This window comes from Falco punctatus, assembly GCF_963210335.1.
Source record: "Falco punctatus genome assembly, chromosome: Z".
Taxonomy (NCBI): domain Eukaryota; kingdom Metazoa; phylum Chordata; class Aves; order Falconiformes; family Falconidae; genus Falco; species Falco punctatus.
The window spans coordinates 3341924-3361100 of NC_137586.1; the positions used below are offsets into that span (position 1 = coordinate 3341924).

General features: G+C 44.0%; 1 protein-coding gene across 6 annotated transcripts in view; it reads left to right on the forward strand.

The window, feature by feature from the left end:
* The window catches only part of DYM (dymeclin), a 219545-nt gene extending 204202 nt beyond the window's left edge, over positions 1-15343 (forward strand). For all 6 annotated transcript variants that reach the window (XM_080371554.1, XM_080371551.1, XM_080371550.1 and 3 more), the window contains one exon: positions 14237-15343. In XM_080371554.1, coding sequence (XP_080227680.1) covers positions 14237-14386 — 150 coding nt within the window. In that variant the 3' untranslated portion in view covers positions 14387-15343. The remainder of the gene's footprint in view (positions 1-14236) is intronic.
* Positions 15344-19177: the final 3834 nt, after the last annotated feature.

Consider the following 19177-nt stretch of genomic DNA (forward strand, 5'->3'; position numbering starts at 1 on the left):
AAACGTTCAGTATAGGCAGGGTAGCTGAGAAGGAAAATGAGTTGCATTTAAATTTAATTTATTACTTTGATTAAAAAAAAAACCACGTTTTTGTTGCTCATTCCATTAAAAAAAAAATAACCTCTTTTTAAAAAAAAAAAAACATATAAAGTAATCTGGCCAAGGTCAACAATTTTATCCCAGAAGGTGCCAGATTAGGCGAATTATAAACAACTGAATACAAGATAGAGGGAGAAAAAAATAATGTAACCAACTTCAATTATACCGGTCCAATTGCTCTCCCACTTTTAAGGTTTAGCTGTCTTTTCTGAATTAGTCTTTTAAATTAAGTTTCCATAACATGTGGCAGATTGAGAAAAACAGTCCTCAGAAGATTTCTGCCCTGGTTGACAGATGAACTAGATAATGGAGTATAATCTTTTCCATTTTCATGATTTGACACATTTTCACTTCTGTGTGTATGTTTAAATCAAGGAATCAAAATAAATTTGAGTACAGAATATAAATCCCAGACAAAATTACAGCTTTCATTGCAGCGTTGGGTTAAATGTAAACAGCATGAATGTTACAGATATCTTTTAATTAAATGCATAAATCAGAGAAATGTCTTGAGTGTTTACAGCAACTACACCAAGAAGTGAGAATGAGGAAGAAATGTACTTTGTCAGCTGATGGCTGCCTCAACTGCATTCCCATACCGAGTTTAATTTTGTCACAACCTTTGGTACAAGTTGCAGTGCTGCTCTCTAGTTGATTTACAGGCTGTTTGTTCCTGCTTAGGATGATTAGCGATGTAGACGGCTTTTTCCTGGCCAAGCAGGGGATTTCTCACGTATATCGGCATCTCTGCTGAGGACTCTGCTGGTAGGATTTAGGGGGCAGCTGTTTTAGGTCACCATGCCATTCCTGTAGCTCTGTTTGTTTTGTAGTATCAGATGATGGCGTTGAATCTTGAATCCATATGGATTGAGGGTGGGTTTATGGTTCCTAAGGTTATAATGCTCAACTCACAATCTGTTGAGCTTGCAAACAAGGACTGATTTTTCTTGGCCATGTTCTCATGTTGACTCCTTACCCTAACAAACCCTACTACACTCTTTTCTGCTCAGCTTCAATCCTTGCACTTAGTGATCGTACTGGCACTCCAGGTAGGTGCTAAGTGTTTCCAGCCAGCGTGGGCTCTTAGAGCACAGAGGATGAGGAAAGATGGGGGGTTCTGCAGGACATACATTGCATTTAGTCCTTGCATACCCGCTAGATGATTTACACTAGTTTTTTGTCACAAAAGATGTTTAAACTATGGGGAGGGTAATCAGCCTGTGGCTCGTGAGTGGAGTTTGGCTTGAGGACAGACAGTAAAGCAGTAGGGTGAGAATTTCCAGCTTGATACTGCTGCAGCAGCCTCCAGAAGCTCCAGGAGGAAGATTTCCCTTCCTTTGCTGCAGCGTGTTAGGTATCAAAAATCTCAGCAAGAATTGTTTTTAGAGTTAGCAAAGAAAAGCCTTCTATCGGCTCACCGAAGGAAGGTCTGCTAGGTGGTGTGACCGACTGGTAGGTCCAAAATAGAGCAGGGGGGGTTGTATCTATGGGGTGGGAGAGGAGCACAGCCCTTTCACTTAGGTCTTGTCCTTAACATGAAACCCATGAGGTTCAAGCAGTGCCTGCAGCTCTGAGCTCAGAGTCAGGCAGCAAAATTCTTTGTGTTTATCTGCCCCATCAGGTTTTGCCAAACTCTGTCATCCTCTGCTAAGACCAGCAAAGACTGATTGTTGTCACCAGGGTAAAACAATCTTGGCCTGAATGCACAGGGAGGAAGGGGGCAGATATGGTTGATAACAACGGGACATAACAGCATTTATGAATAAATGACTTTTAAAATTCCTGACCCTGAGGTGGGGAGTTCTAGAGAACTGCTTGATTCGCAGCCTGAAGACAGTCTTTAGCAGAGTAGGATGTTGTAATACAGTTAAGGTCAGCGAAGGCAAACAAATCTGGAAATACTGCATCTAAAGCATATTAAACCAGAAAACACGGGTAGTTTTCATGCATTATTGAAAGAGCAGCTCACTTGAGGCCCTTTTTCAGATTGAGGTGATTGTTTGTGCTAGAAAAAAAGCAGTTTCGCTATAGGAGAGTGTTACTTTTTAAACTGGTGGACTTTCTGGATGCAGTCAGCTTCTGACTGCCTGTACTTAGCCAGTCAGGGAGATGCAGTTGGCTAGCTTCAAAGCTTCTAAAGATTCCTTCACTGGGAAGGATTCCTTGTCCTACTCATTCATAGCTATCCCTTTCTCCCTCCGACACACCACTTGCCTCCATCATTGATAAAGGCTTGTTTCCAGTAGCTAGTTTGAACATGCTATCCCAGCCTTCATGTTCTTTGTGAATGGACTGGAGTACAGACTGGAATGAACAACCTAAAAATCCATTTATGAAAAGGCACCATGGTTATATATTGAGGTCAACTTAAACCCCTCTGGCTTGGGTCTGTCTTCAGAGAACTCTCAGTGTTAGGGCAAATAAATGAAAAAAACCCAAACTGTGAAATCCACATCACAAAATAAAGGGCTTAAACGTCCGCATTTGGCATCGATTCCTTGGCTTGCGGTCCCAGCAGAGATAAGGCAGCAGTCTGGCACCGTGTGCTACGGCTGGAGAGGTTTTACTGTCATTTCATGTTTCGCTCCTCAAGACAAATAAATTGGATTTCCTGCATGGAGCGGGGCAGCGCTGCTCATCTCACGGCACGATTTGTCTGTTTGCTGAGGCTTGAAATACTTAAGAAGGGAGTATGTCCATCGGGGTGTACATTTTCCAGTTCGGGGAAATTAGGGAGCCAAAGGTCTGCAGACTCAATAGGGGTGTTAGTCAGCGTGTCCTGAACCTCGGGCAGATAAGGGTCCACTTCCTAGGCTGCCCTGATCTGAGAGTTGACAGTTGGTGACAGCAAGTCTGTCTCTGTTCTTAAGTCATTGTTATCATTTTTTCTAATATTTACAGGCCTGGCTCTCTCAGATTAAAAAGTACAAAACCAAAAGGAGGTCTTCCTCCATGGGCGCTCGGGGGGGGGGGGGGGGGGAGGATGTTTGGGCTTGGCATGCCGCCCCGCCTCCGTGCTGGGTGGGAGGGACCGGAGGAGGATGTCGGCGTGGGCTTCGTCTTTGTGGCTTCTGTTATGTAAAAGTCAAACCTTGTAAAACCAGCCGCGAGGAGACGTGTTGTAAATGTTAGCCTCCGCGAGGCAAATGGAAGGTGTTAAACCCAGCGGGGAGATGGGTCTTGTTTCCCTGGGTGATGTACAAAGCCAAAGTCTAGGCGGTGTTTTGGACCCCTGTACGGTGATAACGGAGAGGAGCTCGGTCCCAGTTGTCCAAAGGAATGTTCTTTTTGGCTTGGTGGGATGTTTTGGATGCTGCTGCAGCATTGCACCAATTTCCAGTGAAAGCATGTCTGGGACCTCGTCACTGGAAAAATATGCAAACTGAATCACTCTGCTCTTCTGCCACCTTTTGTGTTGGGGAAATATGTTCTACGCAACTAAATGAGAAAACAACTGTGACATGTAGTAACTCTGAATTTGGGGTGGAAGAAACAGGCAGGTGAAAACAGCATTTGGACCTCTTGGTCCTCCATCTCTGTACTTCAACTGGACAATCCCAAGTATCAGGGCAGCAGAGAGGGCTCGTATAGGAAGTCTCCAAAAAGGAAAAATCCTTTAACTATGAAATTAATGTGGTTTATGCTGTCAGCATAATTCAGTGCCTTCCCATCTCAGATCCTGAAGAGCAGGGAGAGATCAGCACTAGAGACTTCATAGGTGATGACCAGCTCCACCAGCAAGCGTATGGTAGGACTGAGCCTGTGAAGATGGACGGGGAGACCTCTAGTTCCTTTCCCAGGGTGGAGGAGGAAAAATCTAACCTTGGGCATGATAGTTCCTATGAAAAAGTAAGCAAAAGGTAATATTTACTAATTACTGGGCCAGAATTTGTACATTGTCCAGACAGAGTTCCTGAGGCAGCAAGGCAGAGTGCTTGCTCCAGTGCCCTACCAAAATACAAAAACATGGGTTGTGTTCCTGAAGTGTAATGATTTCCTTCGTTGCCATGCTTCGAGCAAACACCCTGTGCTTGTTCTGCGTTGCTGATTGCATGGCACACACCATGGGGAGAGCTCTCTTTGCACAACTTCTGGGTTTTTGGTGGCAGTAGGAGAAGTTGGGCAGCAGTGAGAGGTTTATCTGGGGTTTGGTTTAGGATGATGGGATGGTGCGTTAGCCTAGGTGGAGCAGTCGCCGGTGATGTTATCTGCAGCACTAAGCATTTGTACGATAAACAATATTCTTTGTGTTTTAGACTGGTCTGCTATCAAAATCAAAACAGCTGCTGTGCCTTAAACAATAGCACTTGCTGCTAGAAATTTAAAATACCTAGTTGGCTCAGAGATTTGTGTAGAGTGGCTTCTCCATGTCCATGGGTATATCACTACAGATATTAGTATACATTAATTATTCAGCAGGATTGTATTCTGCAAGCCTTCCATTGTTCATACGCTTCATAGGCCCTTTTAAAACTTTTCAGGTGAGTTTTTCTTTATTGTTAAATTTTAATAAGTTACATTATTTAGACTAAAAGCTAAAAGTATGCAACTCACTTCTCAGAAAACAGCGATAGTTGTCTCTGATGTGACAACTGGGATATTGGTTGGCATTTATAGTATTGTTTTTGTTCTAAAAAAAGGTTGATCAGGGAACACAGACCTGTAATTTTTATCCAGAAGTTGGAGCGGACTGTAGCCCAGATACACAATGTAATTTGTCTCTGCCATCTTCACCTAGCAGGCTTCTCTTGTACAATATCTCCAAGAGAAGACTGCCTTTTTCACCCCTACTTTACCGTCCTTTTGAGTTCCTCCACCTTGTTGCAAATAATCAAATCGTATGGGAGAAATTCTTTCGATCTTTGGCAAGTCCTGAACCATAAAAATCCCTTTCTGTTTTATATAAGGGTTTCCCCACCTGGTGATGCTGGGGCTCTGTAGGCACCATGGGCTTTCTCTGGAGGGACCAAACATCTCTGCTTCTCACTGATCTGCTGGTTGTCTGCATAACTGATCTTCCCCTGCCTTCACTGGCTTGCTAAACTTAATATATATTTTTCCTGTCTTTGGCAGAGTGATCCAAACAGTGCACATATGGATTTAGAACAACTTAAACTTTTGCCCAATTTGAGACCTTCAAAGAGTCGATTTTCCCTTCATTTACACAGTGTGTAAAAGTAAGCGAGAGGCTCTCAACTGAGTTATTAAACCAGTTTCTTTGTTTAAAGTTTACATTTTGCATACTTGAAAAGTGGCAGATTTTCAACTGTCTCATTCATAAAATTCTGCAAGCAAGAAGATCAGCATCAGAGCTGCTTTGTTTCAGGGGAGAATGGTGTCTCGGATTTGGGAAGTCTTTATAAGGTTGCAGGGTTTAATTCTGAGACTCAAGAAATTCCTTGATGTGCAAGCCCTTCTTTGAGGGTACTACTAAAGCGTCATTGACTTAATTGTGAGAGGTAGCAGAGTGAAGTGTCCAAAATCTACTCCTAATCTTATAAGCTTTGCTTAGCAGCTATACAAATCTTCTATATAAAGTTGGCAGTGACTGAGTGATTTCTAAATGCATTCTGGTTTTGACAAAAATGTTTGCTGCAAACATACTGTTTTTCACTGCTGTGTAAAGCTTTGAACGTTATTCTAGAGCTGAAATGCAGGAAGCCAGGGCTTAAACTCATTTGCATATTCCTTTGCACTGGTAAAAATAGGGTGTGCTGTTATGAAATGTGCATTTTCTGCAAATCCTGTGGTAGGAAGGCTTACATATCCTTTTCATATTGATAAAAGTTTTCTGAGTTGATAGGTTTGTCCCCGTTTGTGAGGTGGTGCTCTTTAATGCTACTGAGAAATGGGTCCAGGGATTATTCTGGTTTTCAGATTTTAGTTCTCTAAATTCAAAAGCACACAAAGGATTTTACTTACTTATCTGAGTAGTCGGTGTGTGTACATAACAGGATCACAAATGCTCAAGCAAGGTCAGGCATTCAGTCTAGACATTTCTGTGATTTGGGCCAGTAGTTTTCTTTATTCCACATGCTTAAATCTTTTCTTGGTTAGTTTTATTTTGATATTAAAAACATTCCTCATTTTTACCTGTCGTCATTTTTAGGGGGTTCATTTTTTGTTCATATCCCATGCTCTTTTTTTCTAAAAGGCCTCTGCATTTTCAAAGAATTCTTCTTGTTTCAGGCTAAGCCCTGAAGTGGTTGAAAGTTCTATGGTTTTGTTCACGGTACCTCATCTACACATCATGCCTTCATCCTCAAGCTTATAGTATAATTAAATACATCCGTCTTTAGTCCTTTTTTTCACTATTATTTGGCAAAGCCAGCATATATTGTATTCTCTGCAGCATTGTAAACGTCCCTGTAATGTTCCTGTTGCCGTTCCCTGTCTCTGGTCTGGCAGCAAGTCATGGTTCTGGCTGGCTCCTAGCTGTTGGAAATGTTCTGGAAAGATGTGTATCCATCTAGACAATATGGTATACAGAACAGTCCTGACATGGGAAGCAAATTGGATTTATAACTGTAAATCCTTGAATTGTGACTATAGTATGTATAATACATACAATGTTAGGTAGAGAGTAATCATGCTTAACAGCGCATAATACGTGGTCCTGCTTTAGGCTTTCATCTTAATCATCTTAATCTTTTCTTCCTCTTCCAAAATTTCTCCAGGTAGGCACAGCATCCCCGAAGCTGAGCAGTGATCCCCTTGTTTTCTTAAACTGAGCGCTGAAGGGATTTTTTCTGGATCAGCTCTTCAGGTGGCACGTTCTCAGACAGGTTTGCTGAGGAAGCTGCTGACCAATGGTCTGATTTATTTACTGACCTGTCCTAGAAGTAGATCAGAGTCAGTTGTTTCTGAGGTGGACCCAGGACAGCCTGAAGTGGGTACCTGGCCTCATCCTAAGCTCAAATTTATACTTCTATGCAGTGCTTTTGGAATTTATACGATTAACAACTCTGTATGAAGACAAAAATAATTTCTGTGGCATGCTTTAGAGCTATTGATATTAATCAGCAATATTTCCCAGCTGTAAGGAAAAGAAACAAGCGTGTGTGTATGTGCATCCCTGACTCTCTAGAAAGGCTTTAAAGCTGTTAGTGTTTGCCAGCCTGCCCTAGAAAGAAATGCAATTTTTCTCTTTTTAGCAATGGGATACTCCGCAAAGCTTTGCACCCTAGCAGGGTTACTACCAATATTTCACTTCTTTACATCATTGTGTCTTTACCAATAAACCTCTAGGCACAGCTGTTAAGCCGATTTTTCCAAAATTGACCTGGTTTCTCAGTACTCTTTAAAAAAAAAAAAAAAAAAAAGAAAAATTATAATTGCTGAACTCTCACCAGAAGCTCATCTGCTTCTCTGGTGGCTGCTCACATCTTACGGTGCAAACACACAGTTTGCTCCCTGAGCATTTATTCTCCTGCAACTGTGGTTGTACAAACCCTTAGTCTGAGCGATCTGAAAACAGAAATTGTGTATCAATGATCCTAACGTGCTGAAACAGTTGTCTCTCTATAGATAAACCTCCCAGCCCTTCTGACTTACTGAATTTTCCTCCCTGGGAAAAACGTTGTTTTCTACTACAGCTCATGTGATTGCTTGAAGTGGGGCTATTTAGACTCTGTGTAGATTGTTTTGAAGATCATCTTACCATCTTGAGTTTTGTGTTTCTTTTTCACAGCCTCCTGACGTGCTCCGAGCTGCTGTTTTCTTCTCTGTCTTTAAATTTGCACCTATTCCTTACGCAGATCTTTGAACAAGATGTGCAGCTTGTGCTTAGTCTAGCAGATTTCCTGTTTGTTTCCTTCATCTCCTCACCATCATCATCTGCTGGGCTGTCTGTGCTTCAACCCTGAGGAGAAAAAGATAATATCGGGCAGCTGTGGTGTAGCCTGCACAGATATTTCATCAAAGCCTCATAGGCTTTCTGTCTCAAGTCAGAGAGAAGCACCGTAGATGCAGACAGAAACAGAGAAAGATGAAACGGCATTATCTCCCCAGAAGTATTAAATAATTACAAAAATTCAGTCTATCAGTATCTTAGAACAAGCACTGAGAAATTTTCTTCCATAAATTGTGCTCTGTCAAAGCACTTTAGGTTCCTATATTTGTATAAAAATCAAATATATCAACTTTACACGAGTACTTGTATATATCGTCAACGGTGCACGAGGCATGACTTCTGAGTTGTTTTCAAGATCACTGGTCATTAATTTGCCTCAGATTGGGATTCTGGAGACCGGATTTCAAAGTGGCATTGTGGATTTTATAGACAAGTATGAATGTTCTTCCTCTGCCCAAACTCCTTATAGATTGGTACGTTTGATGCAAGGCACGTTGTAGGACTAAACCTTGCTGGGGTAAATGTTCATTATGGCCCCTGCAATAAAGACGTGGCACGGTGCTGAATCTGAGCCCTTACAGGACTTTTTTTCTTTGCCAATTGACGTATTTGGCTAATAGGGTCCATTCCTGCAGGTGCTCCCCAGGCAATACTGCTGTATTTAGCTGAAGCAATATGAAACACAGAATTTGCCAGCATGTCATTAGGTTCCCAAACAAGACTCAAGATAAGCTTTTCAAATGCACACCAATCCCATTTTCAGAAAGACTTTGAAGCTTCAGATTGATGGCAAGTTAATGTGAATTTGACTCTCAGATGTGTTCAGACTCCTTTGGAAATGGTATTTTTCTCCTAAACCAGTCACATGCTTTTGAAAATACTGACTCACATTGGGTTGCTGTTTCAGAAACCAGTGTTTCTAACCGAGGACTTGAAAAGAGGGTTTTCCAGTTGTATATTAATCCAAGTCTTTCTTTTCCACAGCAACTGCCCCGTTTCTTTGATGAGGGCTGCTTTTCATCCAGTAAAGCATCTAGACCAGTGTAGGAGCAAAGAGCAGCTGTGGGTGCCCCGTCCCCGGCAGTGCCCACGGCCAGGCTGGGGCTGGGACCCACCTGGGCTGGGGGGAGGTGCAGGGGGTGGCCTGGGTGGGCTTTAAGGACCCTCCCGACCCAAACCGTGCTGTGAGTCTGTGACATAACTTCACTCCATCACTCTTCAAGCAGCTCCATCTGCCCTTGCTTGTCTTCTCTGAGTGGAGATCATCCACTGACATGACACTGCAGCCCAACAGCAGCTCTGATGGTTCATTTGGGAAGGGACGGGGATTTTTTTTATTTGATGTATGGCTCGAGTCTTGGAGCTCAGATGCCACTGAGTTGGCTGGAGCTGTGCCAGGTGCTGTTGGCTGGCCATGATGCTATCTTCCTAATCGTTAACTGAAAGAAAAAAAAAAAAACCCCGATGTTGTTGAACTTTTGCGGTAGGGGAGTTATTGCAGTTTAGTTCTGCATCTGTTCATCGGACTTCCTGTGGGTTTTCATCGAATCATATGATTGACAGTGCAGACAGTCTGCAAAGTTCTTGGTCTGTCTAGTTTATACCCTCGTCCCAACCACTAAATCTGACTTCTGCTTTGTCTGGTAGAAGAAAACAAGATAGGGTGCTGTGGTAGGTTGATTCACCGGAGCTGATAAGTGGTATCTGTATTTTAATTGTGCAGTTCAATCCTGGTGTTACCTCCGGCTCTCAAGTTTTCAAGTACTGTGTCAGGCTGGTTTGTGTTAAACTAGCTGGGGCTGTCTCTCCTCAGGTAATGGCTGGAGAGAGGTGCAAATAATGGCTCCGCTGGACCCGTTTGTGTCAGGGCGATGAGTTCAAAAATTGAAATAGTGAAGTGAACCGGTAACAAAGTATTTGTACATCTGTCAACGCCATCCAGCTGAAGGAATAGGGCTGGGAAGGAAAAAAAGGGATGTTTTATCCCACGTCAAGACTTCTCCTCCATTATTAAGACTACCATTTAAGATGCCTTAGAGCGGTCCCTCTTTCCAGAAAGCGCTAAAAATCAGGTTCATTTGAATGTCACTGACTGGGGAGAAAATGTCTTTCCAGGATTAAGGTGGACACAACAGCAGCAAAGCAGAAAGAAAATGGGTTTCTACATTGCTGCTTTGACGTGCCACTTTGGGAATGTCGTTAATTGTGCTAAAACCCTCACCAGTGCTGGCTAGGGTGTTTGCTGGGAGTGTCCTGAGACTCCTGTGACCTGGTTGTTTGACAGCTCTCCTGAATCATTCATTTGGTATCATCTCCTTTCTGTCTACAGCACATGGCGAAGGCTCCTGGTCGCTTATTTGGAAGCAGTACATGCAGGAGATAGAAGGGCACAGAGCCGAATTTAAACATTCCTTGAATTATTGCCCATCAAAAATCATAAAGCTTTATGGTGTTGGTCAAGCTTTTTATGCGGTATTCAACCCTTGCTGTTATAAATGGTTTTAAAGTCGGTCTGATAAGTCACAAGCTTTTTTGAAGTGACATAAATTCAATGATTTTGAATGTTAACAAATTTTGTTTTGAGTGAACACCTTCGTGGTGAAACAGTGTGGGTGGGTTTTTATCTGAACAGTGGATGTCTGCTGTGCTGATAAATCTTGCAAGATAGATGCTGGTGCAGTTCTCTCCATACTGGGCTTCTAGGATTTCTCATTTTTAATGAATGAGAAAACATGGCCTCCACACAGCCATGGATCATTGCAGTCGTCTAAAGAAGCTGGGTTTGAATTACTGACCTGGAAGTCAAACTCTCCATGTCTTGTTAGCAATGCATTGAGCTAGCCTGGGCCCACTGTTCAGGTGGACCATCAAAAATCCATCACTTCTGCCATTACTTACCTTCTTTTTTATAAAGATACATTTGAAATTGTATATATGTAATGGCAAGGTATCTCTCCTTAAAAATCTCATTATCCTTGTCTACATTTCCAAGATAAAGCTGCAGAGTGTTAAGGCATATGTTGAGTGTGAGAAAGTCCAGGCTGACTGCAGTGAGTTATAGTCTTTAATCTGAAATTGATTATTAAATTGCTACGGTATGATCACAATAGATGGCAACATTGATCAGTCTGAAGAAAGGCTTAATAATAAAATCAATGCATGACTGTTATTGCCTGAAAATATGAATGCTATCTGATTTATTTTATACTGTCCTTCCAGCTGAGAGATAATAGGATAGTAAGAGCAAAGCATCTCAGATGTAGCTATTGGAATTTCTAACACAATTTTACCAACTGTTTTAAAGCTAAAGTTGTTTGTTAAGCTGCATTAGAGTCCAGAATGGTCCCTGACTACTGCCAGGAGTGCTTGCAAAACCAGTCGCTATAATTCACGGCCCTGAAGGTGAAAAAAGTTATCTTGTGTTTAATTCAACTCAAATTAGCATCTTTAATCGCTTTTTTCCCCTTCCCTCCCAGAAGGACTACTACAGGCTGCAGCACTGGCATGCAGCCACCTTTGGGGTGAAGAATGACAGCTGTGTGAGGGTTTTTCTCTGCTAGGAAATGTTGCAGTGGTTTAATCATGAGGTTTAACCATTCACCCTGCTGATGCAATGCTGAACTGAACATGTTCCTGTCTACACGGACCACAAGCCAGGAAGCATTTAGGAGGGAAGTGGGGAACGCTGCACAGAGGACAAGCAGAGCACAGTATCAGTTTTAAAAAACGAAATAATTAAAATATACATGAGGGTACCAAAAGAATTGTGGTGTTGCGAGAGGAGGGATGGGGTGGCAGAGGGAGAAGGCAGGTGCAGCTTGAGGACTTGGAGCCGAGATGGGAACGAATGGAGGATGTTAATGAAAAGGAGGATCTCAAAAGGCTGATGGGGGACAAAAGGAAACTTGGGCAAGTACGGAATAGAAAGATACCCTAAAGGGATACCATAAAGGTGCAGTGGGAGTAGACTAGGAGACGGGAAGTGAGAGATGGAGGTGAGTATGGGTGCAGGATACTCACACAAAGAGTGAGGAAGCAAAATGATGTGGAAGATTAAACAGGCTGGTCAAAAGAGACTTGGGGTTATAGAGAGGTTGTAAAAAATGGTTTAGGTGCCCAGAAGGGCTACGGGAGAGCTTCTCTACCACAAACTGCATGTCTGATGCAGGAAATTAAACCTGCTGATGTACCTCTGAGGTTCTGGGCTTTGAACTCAACAGGAGTTAGATGCAGAAGTGCCTTTAACAACCTTATCTTTTATCTGCCTTAGTTCCTAAAAGAGAGGTAGTAGTGGTGGAAACAATACTGCCCTCCTTCCCTCCCTGCTTGGTGTAAGGATGAACTCGCCATATGGCCAAAGTCATCAAGTACAATAATTAGCAGCCACACCGATGGCCCAGATGGTTCCGCCCAGGCTAAATACTGGCATCCAGCTAAGCAGAGCTGTGGTGAAGGGCCTGACCCCAAACTAAGCCAAACTATGGCAGCTCCAGAACGTTGGCGCATGCTGGAAGGTGACACCAACCACCCTCATCAATGGAGGAGATGGCACGTTGTCACCCAAGGCTGCGGTTGAGTGAAGCTGAAAAAGCTGTCCGTGGAGACATGTAGGAGAGGGCACATTGTCACCTGTGCTTGAATGAAGCTGTCCATGGGGACATCTTCCTTGTAAGGCACAGTGCAGGTGGCATCTTTGTGGCTTGGTGTAATTGTATGCTCGGCGTTTGCACCGAACCGCTCCAGTAACGGCAGCAGCTCAAGGAAGGAGTAGCATAGTTTCCATGTTTTCTGACTCCCAAGAATGCAAATCACCTGAGTGTGTAAAGGTTAAATAAATAACCCTGAAAGCCAAGTGGCCCAGAAGTGCCCCTTCAGAGGAGGCTGTTCCAGCCAGAAGAGTCTTGTACCCTAACACAAGGGAACAGGACACTGTGAGCGCAGGAAAGATGATAGGGGATCCCTCCATTATTAATGGGCAGAGAGGCTTCTTAGCCATCGCTGTGCTTGTTCTGATCGTGTCACACCATAGAGTATATTCTTAGTCTTAGCCACAGCCTTATAAATAATAAAAGGGGTCATGTTTTATCTTACCCCAGTGATCATTGTAATGTGGCTTTTATCTGAGACTCTGCCAAGCTCTTGACACAGGCAACATTTAGAAGCAGATAAAATGATTGAAGAGCACAGTACAAAAGTAGGCTCGGCTCTTCCCCCAAAACACAGGCTTACCCAGAGGGAATGCAGGGGGGTTGCGATGTATGTGCTGCTTTGGGAGGGAAGGAAGGAGAAAATTGGAAACTTGAGGATGCACATGTCCATCCAGGTAGGTTGGGCAGGGCTAGCACGTCTGATGTGTGTTGATTCCGGAGTGCTTTGCTTAAAGCTGGTACTGAAAACCAGGGCTTTTGTGGAAACTGTATTGTCTGGCCTGTAAGTTCCAGGGGGGGGAGGTACCTGCGTGGGTGGACGATACGGTCTGTGTGCACGGGTCTTGCGGTTACAGCCCTTGAGGCTGTAGTGGGGTAGGTGCGTGACGTGTAGCAGTTGTGGAGCTTGCAGGGGTCTGCACTCACAGTTGCAACGCTGATGCCATTAGTGTGCTCCTCAACGGGAAAGCCAAGGCACGGAGGTAATGACGTGCCCAAAAGTACAAAAGAACCTGTAGCAAAACTGGAAGCGGTCTCCTGCACCCCAGGAGGCCACCCACGGAGCCTAGGCACACTTCCTGCCGTGCTTCCTGGAGGAAGAGCATTTCTCTCCTGGAAACTTGTAGTTACATAAAGTCTTGGAGAATTAGAGGGGAAAAGTCAGTTTGCCGTAACACTGGGTTCCTGAAACAGATCACATTTGTTTACTCTTACAGCCTTTCCAAAGGGTTGTCCTGCAAAGGAGCTGAGTAGGGTTAATAGCAAAATACATTTTAGGGAAAAGTGCAATAAACAGGTCTGTACGTGCACAAGCAAGGTGGCTTTTGTGGGGCTGCTAAAACCGGCAGTTTTCCTCCAGACCTTTCTGTTTTGTAAGGGATTCAGATGTTTAGTCTTTGTTAACAGGCAAATTGAGTGTGACCAACAATAAGAGGGTTGAATTCAATGTGCTAACGTAGCGTTCGGTTCAAAGAAGAAATTAAGAATGATCTCTTCATCTCATGATATATCCGTAAATATTTTCCTTTGGGTCTAATGGTTCGGTTCCTTCCGTGATTTTTTTCACCAGACCTCTTTCTTCAGTTGTTTGCAAAGACATGCAACCCTTCCCTCAGTGGACTTTGGTTTTTTGTTGCAGAAGTTCCCAGAGTTGAAGTTCAAGTACGTCGAGGAGGAGCAGCCTGAGGAGTTCTTCATCCCCTACGTTTGGTCCTTGGTCTACAACTCTGCTGTGGCCCTGTACTGGAACCCCCGTGACATCCAGCTCTTCACTATGGACTCCGGCTGAAGGAGGTGCCCCAGCCAAGCTAGCTCAGCTCCGTCTTCTTACGGAAGATGAAACTCTGCACCGCGTGTTAATACGTGACCCCTTCCAGCGTGCACCCTCTGACCCCACAGCTTACGGAGAATGACGCTTGCCACTAGTGTACAGTCCAACAGCAGCTTTTTGGGAGCAGGTTGCCACCGAGACGCTGGCAACAGACTGTGGTGTGAGGAGCTGACGGCTTGTAGGCAACCTGGTATTTATAGTCCTATAACCTAGAGCTTGTTTGATGAAAATGAGGCCTTACACATGGGGTATGATGTTACTACCAACCACAAACCTAATTGTTCTTTTAACTTAAGGGGATAAATGAGGAAAGAGATGGTGGACTTTGATCTGGAAACAGTATTTGTGTTTTTGTTTCTTTCAAGCAAGGCAGCTTCGTTGGGTTGAGCTCGCTCTGGTCTGTTGGATTCTGCGGTGGGTAGCTCGTTACCTAATGCCGTGCTTTCACTCACAGCCCTGCGTTTTGGTGACACTGTCAAGGCTACAGTCATCAAATCAGTGTCTACACCATCATCCGAGGGAACTAAGCAAGCAGCATATTAATCAAATTAGCTCCCAGGCAGATTCAAAACACTTGATTTAGATGTCAAAATGTTTGTGGGAGGAATGTCAATAGCAACCCTTTTGTTGTTGTTGTTTGACTGGCAAATACTCTATAGAGGGCTAGAAACACCAGCTTTCAGAGTCAGGTCCCTTACAGACTTGTTTTACTGTGCTTCTTTGAAAAAGTTGTTCCTGGAAATTGAATGTGTGGTGGGAAAAAAAAAATCTCCAAAGAAAATAGTTGTAAGATTGTAAAATAGACCAATGTCCTGTAAAACTGTGTGTAATGGTGACGGTGTGTTGTGGGGATCCTTGGCAAAATTCTGCATTGAAAATCCTGTTTGCTATTAAAGGTTTTATGGCAGAAGTATAGATTTATCTGAATGTAGAACACTTTTTGTTGTTATTGTTTTAAAGTGTCCTTTCCTGATATACCTGTTTCTGCAGTTGGAAGAACAAAAGAAATGGCTTGACCCAATTTGGAAAGAACATCTCATTTTTCAAAATAAGGATCATTTCTTCTCTGGGGAGGCTGCTGACGCTGCCCGTTGCACACATGTGCAAACGCTCTCCTAATCCCATGTGCTGCCAGGTGGAGGACTGTCATCAATGCATTGCATGCCAAAACATAAATATCAAGGAATTTGTTCCTAAACTTACGTGGCACCCCCCTGTATGCGCTGCCTGCTCCAGCATGTTCTGTTTATTGACCTGAAGAATTCGGTGCATTTGCTTTCAGACAGTCCTTCGAGTGGCTTTAAATAGAATGTTTTGCACGCACACACCCCAGGGTTTTTTTTCCCTGAAGGATGCGCTAGGATTGTATTTTCCTTTTATCTGCTTGTTTAAAGGTGGAAGTCCATTTGAGTCCTACACAAATGGAAATGCTGGCTTTAAAAAAAAAAAAGCGTTCCAGATTTATTTAAATGTAGCTACAAAGCAACATACACAGCCCAGGAGCATTTAGGACTTTAAAATGGCAGAAGCTTTTGAGAAAAGGCAGTAGTAAAACTGGAGATGCAGTTTTTCTTAGGGAAATATGAGAAAGGAACGAACCATGAGTAAGCTGCATGGGCCATTATGCTGTGTTTTGGATATTTTTGTTTTATTTTGCCTTTGAGCAAACGTCAAAGAGGAACGACTCTTCTTGGTTATCGTAGTGATTTGTCATTTTGCCTTTATTAAAAGACGAAGAGTGTTTGTGAGTCAGCAGGGCTGCCCAGCCTGTGGAAAAGTCAGTCTGAAGATGCACTTTCAAACCACGGACGCTGAAGCTCCTGGGATGGCTCAGTTTTCATCTGTTGTAAACTGCTGGCGAGCACTTGAGCCTGCCCTGAGGTGAGCACCCTCCAGCCCACTGCCTGCAGCACGAGTGGAGCACTTCACCCAAGAGGGCTCAGCCAGAGCAGATGCTTATCAGCTGGGTGTCAAACAGGGGAGAACCTGAATTTTCTTTGAAAGGGCTTTTTCTAAAGAGAAGGGTACGTAAAGCAGCAATCTGATAGAATAGGTCAAGCCAGCTGCCGAATCAATGCAGGAGGCGCACAGTAAATGATTTCTCGCTGTCCTCTTGTGATGCCATTGAATTGAAGTACAGAAGGAACAGGTTTGTTCCGATCTCATAACCTCCTTGTGCATTTAATGATTATGCAATGCGCCCAGGGCCCAGCTGGTTTGAAACAGCTGGAGCTACAATCCAAAGCCGAAACAGCAGAGCCAGACCAAGATTTATGTTGAAATCCATGCTAGCCCCATTGGTGCTTCCAGGAGCTGGGAGTGTTACGTGGGTCTGGCAGTGTCCTGGTGTCTGCAGTCTGGCACAGTCACAAATACTCTGTTTTCCTTCAGATCTGTAAAGTATCACCTTGGGGATCCTTTTCTGTGTGAAAGATTTATTATGCGTAATAAAAAAAAGAATTAAACCAGTCAATGCAGGGTGTAGTTGTATTTGTTTTAGGTCATGGCTGCCACATGGTGACATTTGGCCAGTGGGTCTTGGTGTGGTCGTCAGACCTAACATGCATGAGGTTTAATAACATTGTCCATGACATGCAATAAAAAGAACATTATTTTATTACGAAGTAGGCAGTTGCTTGAATCTGTGCTTGGTGAAAGAAGGGACATGTCCTGCTGCAACGTCATGCTGAATCCCACCTAATGGACGGCTCTTGCCAACTCGGTGGGTGCAGTAGGTGCAGCCCGAAGGAGGCGCTGGGACCGTGCAGTGGCAGCAGGGAGCAGAGGAGGGGTGGGATCGTCCCCATCAGACCAGACCAGCTGTGATGCGTTGCTGTACCCTCAGTTGCTCTTTCCTGCTGTTCTGGCAACATCACTTAAGCAGATGGTGTCTCTGTTTTCTGGGGAGTGGGGTGAGTATTGCACCAGGATCTGAGCTTTACCGTGCTCCTGTTCTTGCACTGAGTGCTGATCACTAGTTGTACAACCTGCTTAGGTGGCTCGAGTAGCTTTAGAAGGGGAAATCCATTGCTTCAGGGTTGGGGAGAAGGGAGGTCTGCTGTCCTCACTCCTCCCTTCCAGAAGATCAAGCGTTTGGGAGAACAGGCAGGAAACCAAGTTGCTGGTGAGGTTGGTGGTGAAGTGGAGGCTGTGCACATGAATCCTGATGCACGTGCCCCTGATGACGGAGAAGTTATCCTTCCTCAGATCATTGAAAGAAACTCTGATCTCACTATGAAAACAAGTGGTGGGGTGGAAGTTACGAAGGAGGCGGGCATTGTTCCCTTTGGGAAAAGCAGCCCAGAAATCTTCGAGATTATGTGGCATTTCTTGACCCTACTAGCCTAAAACCAGAGTATTGGGCAAGTTACATGAAAAAAAAAAAAAAAACAAACCCAAACAAACTTTTCTACATGCCTGCTAGATTGTTGATCTACCAGTTAAACAGGAAAGGAAGAAGCAAACAACCCCCCTCATGTCTTTGGAACTTCTAAAGCTTTTTGTACAACCTTTTCTACTGGGTGGCTTGGTTTTATTCTTGCATACATTGTCTAATTCAGCCAACTAAAGGTCAAATGCCATCTTCTCTTAAGTCAACCCCAGGCTCTCTCCTGATTGATTGGGCTCGGTCTGTGAAAACCCTGGCTTCTGTGCTTGAAGACCTGGAGTTTCCTATACGATGGCACTTCTATAACCGTCCGACCACCATAAATCCTTTCCCATCTTCACCCAGGAGCAGGGCTTTGGCCACCTTCCCTAGCTAGTTTTAAAATTTCTACGGCTGGTACCCATAATACTGTAAAATTCAGGATCCCATCAGCCTTAGTGTTTGTTTTGTTGTTAAGTTGTTGTTGTTGTTGGGGGGGGTGGTATTCTTATAACAATTCCCTATTATTATAACAGATTCTACTAACTTGAAATACGCCGTATTTAAGGTAACGGTTGCGCATCTGAGAGCAACATGCAGCAGCCTCGACGGAGAGAGCAGGTTCAGAGGAGGGAAATGTGTACTCGGTGTGTTCCTGTTCATAGTTGTGGTCCTTTCCCCAGCACCCCAAGCCCAGGTCAGGGTGCAAAGATCTGGATCAGGGCACTCATCTTGCCACAACTGTTCCTTTTTGGGGAGCTCTTGCTTGTCCTGAAAGTCGTGTGAAGGTTTTTACCTTTGAAGTTTCTCCAGTCGGCATTATTGGGTTAAATTCTGTGTCAAGCCCATACCCACACCCAAAAGGCTCTGAGACGGCACTTTTCTCTTTAAACAACAAATAATCCATAAAATTGTCTTCAGCAGCATGGCACAGACCCAGTTATTTTTAATATTTCTGGCAGTCAAATGTCATTTAAAGGAGAGGAAAATTTCTGTCCGTTCCCTGGCCAAGCTGCAGTTAGCTGGTTAGACAGGAGCAATGTTCTCAGCTCCACCAGAGATGGCCTCTAGATCTACAGGATCCATCCAGACTGCTCCATCTTGACCACCAAGGGCTGGCTGGGGGCAGCCACCTGGGTTTACTGCCAAAGAGTTCTTTGCAGCAAGTTTGCTCAGGGTGTTTTGAGCACCTGGGCGATGAAGCATCCTGGACATCTTCTAGCAGAAGCCGTGGTAGCCATGAGCTCTCACTATGGTGCAGATGTCATTTAAGACTAAATTCTGCCAGGAAGGATGTCCCAGGTGTCACCAGGTTGGTTGTCTGGGTTGTGCTGGCTGGGGCTGGCAGTTACTGGCCCTTGGCTAGCACTAGGCTGACTTAG